At 35.4% G+C, this 8,114-nt stretch overlaps 1 protein-coding gene across 1 annotated transcript in view; it reads right to left on the bottom strand.

Moving 5' to 3' along the window:
- Smp_132600 (membrane associated guanylate kinase inverted related) overlaps positions 1-7,377 on the bottom strand; it is a gene marked incomplete at both ends in the record, with an annotated part of 12,085 nt that extends 4,708 nt beyond the window's left edge. The window contains 5 exons of the mRNA XM_018799759.1: positions 958-1,145; positions 2,480-2,647; positions 3,662-3,803; positions 5,788-5,973; positions 7,171-7,377. Coding sequence (XP_018651516.1) covers positions 958-1,145; positions 2,480-2,647; positions 3,662-3,803; positions 5,788-5,973; positions 7,171-7,377 — 891 coding nt within the window. The remainder of the gene's footprint in view (positions 1-957; positions 1,146-2,479; positions 2,648-3,661; positions 3,804-5,787; positions 5,974-7,170) is intronic.
- Positions 7,378-8,114: the final 737 nt, after the last annotated feature.

The following is an 8,114-nucleotide window of genomic DNA, read 5'->3' on the forward strand; positions in this document are numbered from 1 at the left end:
TGGACCCTAGAGAACCCCTCAACGAAGCTCGTTACAAAAACGAGTTATCTGTAGACAACGAAAGTCATATAATCCTGACTGATGTTGGCAATACAATGAATGTGGCAAGTCTTCTGGAAATGTCAGGAAACCTTACAGTTTTTCAGCTCTCAAGTCGTCAGATACGAAAAACTTTCTAGGAAACTTCCCTACCGACATGCGTTAATGGCAGCCATATCAGGCGGGCATATTCGTCCGTAATACATCACTGATTTGATGACGACAGTTCACTATCTCGTCGAGGAAAGGCAATCATTCATCTACTAACTGATAATACTAAAGAGGATAAAATTATGGAGTATTTAAGACACATTAAATTGATATGATACATAACGGGTCTATGAAAGTAATGATTTTTATCGAATGAAAAGACTTATTCAGATATAAATTATGTTAGCAGTATTAATTAAAACGCAAAACAAAACAGGAATTCCTTTGTTATTGTTGTAAATAGTTACTGTTATATCTAGAGCTTTGGTTCTTACTATGCCGCGTACTACTAGACTACTTGAACGATAGAACCCACAACGTCGCAAGAGAGAAGACCGAAGAATAGTAAGTAGGAATGTTATTCCCCAAAATAGTGTCAAATATAGTACAAATATTTCTTGTATTTATAGTTTTTTGGCTGAAAGTAAATCATCATTACGGATAGCCAATAGGCACATAGGTGGGCCTTCTTATTCAACCAATAGGAGAGCTACACGTCTATATTCTATAATGTTCCTCTAGCAGTGATTGGATGGAATGTCTTCGGCTCTTTCTGGCCTTCTTGAGGCTTCCTAGAGTTTACCAACGAGCCATCCTTACAGTTACATCCTATTTTTTTTGGACGAATCTACATTTTTTGAGTTTCAGACTTTGGTAAATCAATTCTAAAAAAAAGGATGTTTATGGCAAACAATAATAAAAATGTACCTTTAAATGGCCATCCATTTGAGCAGCACCACCATCTGCAATACGTAATACAACTAGTGGCATACGATTAAATTCTTGTCCACCACGAATGGAGAAACCGAAACCTCTACTTCCACGAAACAGTGTAACCGGAAATTCAACTGAATCTCTCATTGGTAAAGGATGTTTACGTCCACGTGAAGCTGAGCCTGTAAGATGGAGAAGACAATTTGAGATTGGATTGTAAGCATCCATATACATATACATATAAATCACAGTAGAATTACAGTTTAAACATTTCATTCTATAAAATAAGATTGATTGGATGGTAGTGTTTAACAGAGATAGAGATTGTCTGACTGACGACAGAAGTAAGCTAATAATATATTGATATTCAAGACGGAATTCCAATCAACCTCTTTTGACAAACGTGTGTCCTGAGTGGATAGTCTCGATGCTGTCTGAAGTTACAGGTTCCTATGGATTAAGCATTAACGATAGGCACCAGGTTCAAGTTTCAAAGTAAACATTAGCACTTAGATGCAGGAATAATCAAATGATGAATCCTGAGTAAGACAAAGTAAATAACCTGGATCCTACGGCTAGCAACAGTTCAGTCATACTAAAGAAATAGATAGGAACCATTATCACAACTTTTGACATGGAACTGGTACTTATCTAAAAGAAAGCTCACATTTTTTTTGGAAATACTTCAGAAGATCGCTACCCGTATGATGAACATCGTAAAAGTCACATTATACTACCATAAACTAGAATGCAATCGGACTACGATGTGTAGAATATTAAGAAGTGATGTTGACGGAACTTTGTTTTTTGAGGTGGATGCTTATGTTAATTAGAATGAAGAAAAGACCAAACCGCCCAGTTTAAAGAATGTAATCACCGAAATCACGTACCTGAGATAGAACTCTTCTGCATCATCAGATTAAGAAGTGAGTTTGGCCTACATATATAATTTCTCATAGACCGGAAAGAAGGATACCTCAACAATATATCAAAGAAAGGAAATATCAGCAAGTATGGGGACTACAGAGGCATCATACTACTGTCAGGACCTGGAAAAGTTTTGACAGAGTGATAGTGAACCGGATGAAAAGCTCAGTGTATTTCCAACTTCAAGATCAACAGACCGGATTCCGTAAGTATCGGTCGTGCACAGACCAAATCATGACGCCGCCGATCATTGTTGAACGACCAATTGGATGGAATTCGTCACTATATATTAACTTTCTTGACTATGAGAATGCGTTTGACAGTGTGGATAGGAGAATCTTATGGAACCAATCTTCAGAAACCTAATATGAACCATATTTAATTGATGTACAGGTTTTCATACAGAACAATCAAATCTTTAAAGCTTTTGTGGGACAAAGCTTCAATTGGGCTTTCAACTAGTTCATTCAAGAGAATACTAGATACATACATACAAAAACAAACGAATACATTGTCAAAATATAGATTAACAAAAGCATTTGGAAGTAGAAAAAAATATAATAATACCGGAAAATAAGAAAACACTTGCCTGAATATGGCAAAATTTTCAAAGCTATATGATTACCACTTTCTCGAATCAAACGAACTACTTCATCATGATGTAGTCCACATGTTGGAATACCATTTACAGCTAATATTTGATCACCAACAGACAAAAGACCCATACGTTCAGCTTGACTGCCAGGAACAAGTTGAGCTATACATACATATAAAACAGAAAAAACATAGCTCCAGTTAATTCATTCCAAATGGGACATTTTTTCTTCATTTATTATAAGATATGATAATTTTCTAGTACTGAAAAAAAATCTAATGTATTAATATACTTGAGGCAATTAATAAAACCCCATGTTCAGTTTGAATATATTCATAGCTTAAGTGAATATGATATTCGAATATTAGAGGTTGTCACCTTACAGCATGTAATTTAGATCTCGTGCTAGTCGGTAATAATTGTAATCAAGAAATAGTTACATGCTTTTGAGAGATTTAAAATGACACTATTCAATGTCATTAATAATGAGTAGTTCGCGTTGTAACTAACCGACTGCAGGACCGAGATATCAACAACAGTCTACCACTGAGTAGTAAGTAATATCTAATGTTTGTTGCTAGTATGATATGATGACTGGGTTGCTTATCGTGACCACTTTATTGAACTGTACTGGCTAGAACATATGTTTCTACCATACCTGACAGTTCAGCTAGAGAACGATAAGATTAAATGAAGAACGGATTGGGAAGACAGAGTATGTCCGGCCACAACCAGATGTACCTTTGGGTTAGTGGTTAAGCTTTCAGGCTGATATGACCACTACCAACCAACTTTTGTTTCTACGTCCATCGAGAAGTATCTTTCATTGTCCTTTGTAGGCAACTGGGAAGTGACAGTCGCCAACATACCTCTAATTGATTTGATAAATATTGTGTTATATATGATTTAGAATTGAACTCTCAGGTATACAGACAGTTTTCATGTGCAATATGTCGGTATTAAACTTATTATCAGATGAATTCTCAATACATTTTCTGAAAAAAATTGACGAAAATCAAGGTAAACTGACAGAAAAAACTAGATTAATTGATAATGTATTCAAGATCTTGGAAAAAAGTTCACTCTTCATGTTAAAACACGTACCAATGTATTCTGTATTCTGAAGATTACTATTATTATTATTATTATTACTGTTATTACGATTCCCAACAATACCATTTGAATGTTCATTTAATGAATTATGATTTGGTTTGGTATTAGTCAAAAAGAAACCAAATCCATCAGATTTTTCACTTCGAGATATGACAACATCAACTGGTTCCAATGAATAGTGTGAATTCAGATTGTCAATTTCAATCTAACCATATGAATAAACATTAAAACAAATAATAAAATGATTTTTATATATTTATCTTGGAGATAATTTTAATTTTTTACAATCAAATGACCGTGAACAATCATGAATAGTATAGAATACATAGATTGTTTTTTAATAGTGGAATCCAGAATGGGCGTTTCGCCTCGTTCAGAGCTCATCGGCTGGATGTATAAATATTTTAGAAGCAAAAGTTGCTCATGTATCCTTGAAGGTCACGTTTCCCAACTAGAAAGTTAATATAGCCACGTCATGTCGTGGATTAGTTGAAGTTAGACAGTAACACTATTGAATGACAAATCAGTAGTCTAGAAGTTAAACGTTCACGTGCAAGACTGAATGTCCTGGGTTCGGTCCTCATGTGCGGTCATGGATACGTAATGTTGAGGAGTCCTACATTGGGAAGAAACAAATGTATGGCCTTCTAGGTTTTCAGTTGTGGTCTAAGTTAGATCGATTCATGACCTAAATGAAATCCAACAGTTTCCACGACCACTTACTGGCAAAAATTTAGGTGTAACATAGTACAGAATTTTAATCAGCAAATATACTTGAAATAAAACGCATCAGTGATAAACAACGGAAAAACCTGATACACATTGATCAACGTTACCATACTGTATCAGCACAGAAAGACAAAATTATTGAGGGAAATATCAGAGTAGTAAAAGTAGTAACAGTATCAACGGTGATAAAAATGATTACATACAGACAATATGATTCAAAAAGAAAGATTGGATCTGAGGGAAATAAAGTATAAGATAATTTTAAAGGTGCAGATGTGAGAGTGAATACATCTGTACCATTTGTGACCAATTCTGACCTATGATTATCGTTCCCAAACATTATTTACGATGATCGGGAGAACCCCAATCAGGTGTTCAGTATCTAACGACCCGGCTTAACCTAACGATCGATGAATTCACGGATTGATGCCACACTTTTGTTTGGGCGCCCTAAGCTTACTTCCAAACTACTCTTACACTAGACAGCATCGCCTACTGAGATAGGTGGTTGTTGAGCGTACACAATACATATCACAAGCACCTCAGTCGATGAAGATTCGGAACATCATTAACTTATTTGTCATCATTACCTAATACCCTATGTCTAACCTTAGCATTGCTCACTAGGTGGTTCAAATTTACGAGAGCAATACTAAGAAGACATTTATGATCAGATACAGATAAACTACAAATATCCTCTATTTATAAAGACCATGTATTACAGGCATTAAGTAGGACAGAGAGAACTGCTGAGTAGCATAAACGTCCAGCGGCTGGCGAACATACAGTTCGTTTACTCCACAAGTGACGTAGGTTGTCAAAAACCAACAGAACATTCTGAATTTATGCTGCGATTTTGTCAGACACTAACCCACCAGGGTGGTGAAACTTCCAAAAGAAATGAAGTGGTCGAAGTACTTAACTACTTCACTTTCTATCACAACTTCAGATGCTGACACAGACCAGTCCTGAAACAAAATTTTGCACTTAGAGAGGGGATGAGAGGAAAACATTTCGAATATTCTTGTACTGTTATTTAAGTCGAACAGAAGACTGTGTATTTTTTCAGCGTTCGGTTTTGAATATCTTAAAAACATTGTTTGTATATTCCTCTCATAGGCCAACTATAATGTTTAATATCTAAACATCAATTAGCACCAAAGTCTAATCGGTAAGTATACTTCAGAATAAACTGACATGAATTCATTTTTCTTTGTCTGATAATCTGTTGACAATCTACTTAAGATTCAGTTTTATGCACAGCATAATGGATTGTGTGACCACTTAACAAAGGGGAGAGAGGAATAATGGATATTGGGATTCCTGTTTATCAAGTTTATCAACGTAGTATATATTTTATTCAGACATGTTACTGAACTAATGGCTCTGAGAGATTATATATATATAACCGATAACTAATTTATTGCATAGACTGAAATACAAGGAAAAAAAGAACTAACCTTTCCTCTTTGTAAACCCAGTGTAACTTGACCAACAGTATGTGCAGCTCTATCTAATAATTCTACAACTTCTGCATGTGTTGCTCCAATAACACGTACACCATCAATTGATATTAACTTATCTCCAGTACGTACAACTTCACTAAGTTGAGCTGAACCACCCATAAGCAGAGCACCTATAGATACCTGAAAAAAAATTTTTTTTTTTAAAAAAAGTGCAAATTACATCAACATGAATTATCGATCTAAAATGATATTCTGTTATAGAGATAAATAACAATCGTAATGATCTTCAGGGCTTTGTGTTTACTATTCATCTATGACAGAACAGATGTGTTGAAAGCTAAATTGTGTGCATAGCTTTTTTATATGGTTGATGAATTAATCAAGTCGTTCCATTGCTATATTGTTTTTTTTATTTTAAAAGAAAATATTTTTGATCAAGAAAAGCTTTGAAAGACACCATATAACTTTAATACTATTTGTGTGTACATTTACAAACAAATGATGTCATATTACATTTATACAACATTATTATATAGCCACTGTCAGGGAAGTCCCTACTCAATGCCTTCTCTCGGCATTACTGTTGTTTACGAAATTGAGAGGATAAAAAACACATTTCTGGCGCTTTGACTGCGTTGGTGGATATGGAGAACTCACCTAAGGGAGTAAGAAAACCCTGATTCCGAACGGCTGGTGTAGATGGGCTCCAGAGTTCTTTCCTGAGGAAATAAGTGGAGTATGAACCTATTGTTAGTCACCGATTATCATGGAACCGCATATCCTGACGTTGCCCCACTGCCTTGTCAGTTAGATCTCTAGATCAAAGGGTAAAGGAGTGGCCTTTTAAAGGAAACCGCCTGTTTCGGGTTTAGGCAGTCGGGCAGTATCCCAGCCTTCACACAAAGTTATAGTGGTGCATATATATTCTGATGCCCCCATGAACTTATGTTCATTTGTTTAATTAAATAAATAAAAGACTCGTTACCGTTAATCCATCGTCTTTTAAACCCAATATAATAGAATCCTCTTAAGTATAACACATACTATGTAATAGTCAGCAGGTTTCTCAAACCTTGTACGAAGACATAAAGGTTACTACCTGAAATCCGACTAGGTTGGCAATGTATTCGTTTTTTCTAATAGTATGGTGAGTGAGAGTATTAGCTAATTACTCAAATCAGAAAAGAACTACTCAAAGTAAGTCATTTCGAACGCATGATCGGACGGTTGCATAGAAAGGTGTTCAGATGAACGTTAATATATAGAAGTTATTTTATAAGAAATTCGGTATGTTCAAGTAAAAACAACCAACAATATACTTAATAATAATAATAATAAACGAAAAATCAATAAATTTTCTTTCGACAACAAACAAACCTGAGTATTTTCTTCAGCTCCACCAACTAGATTAAATCCAAAACCAGTTGACTGACGCTTTAAATGTACAAGAAACTCCCCAGGAAGCATACATAATGGTGCTGTTGAGGATGTCATTGCTGACGTTGTTACCGCTGTTGCTGATCTAACAACATTAGTGTTTGGTTTGTTAGATACGGATGATTGTGAATGACGCAATGGAGGCATACGTCCAGGTCGAAGTAATGAACCATAAGTTGTTGATGAATTAGGTGATTCCGGTGAAAAATTATCTTTATTTAAACCAACAACTGAAAACGAAGTTAGAAAACAGGAAATACTTAGACTTAATGTTAATGAAAAAAATCTGTGGGTAGGATGAATGATTTTTTGCACGTGTTGACTATTATTAACTCAGTTATCACATATACCGACTCGTGTACTTGCTTTTGACCGATTCTTTAAGTGTGAATATCGAAGATATTACCTAGTTGCCCAAACTGAAATGGATAGTGGAATACAAATCTACGACTTAGCGGTTGAAATTCGAATATATTAACCACCAAGTCATTACTTCCTTTTTTTCTCAGAAAGGAATAGTTCAATTACGGATCATCCATTATTATCTGGAGAAACACCAGTATCTGATTTAGGTAGAAACGAACCTAGAAAAATATCTTATGAGAGCTAAAACAGGTCATCATGAAAACTTTATTAGTGATTCATTTAGTATTGTTTGTTTGAATCTTCTCATTGATGTGTAGGACTGCCATTGGTCAGTCTCTTATTGGCATATGTACATACTGTGCGTATTGCCTCGATATAGCCTAAATTCACAAGCATTCTAAGCAAAGATGGATAGTGGCTAGCAGTGGAATCCAGGACGCACGTTTCGTCCTATTTGGGACTCGTCAGCTGGATGTACCTGCATCTCAGAGTTGATGTTCACTCTTGGACTCGAACAC

Source organism: Schistosoma mansoni, chromosome 3 (genome assembly GCF_000237925.1).
Source record: "Schistosoma mansoni strain Puerto Rico chromosome 3, complete genome".
NCBI lineage: Eukaryota > Metazoa > Platyhelminthes > Trematoda > Strigeidida > Schistosomatidae > Schistosoma > Schistosoma mansoni.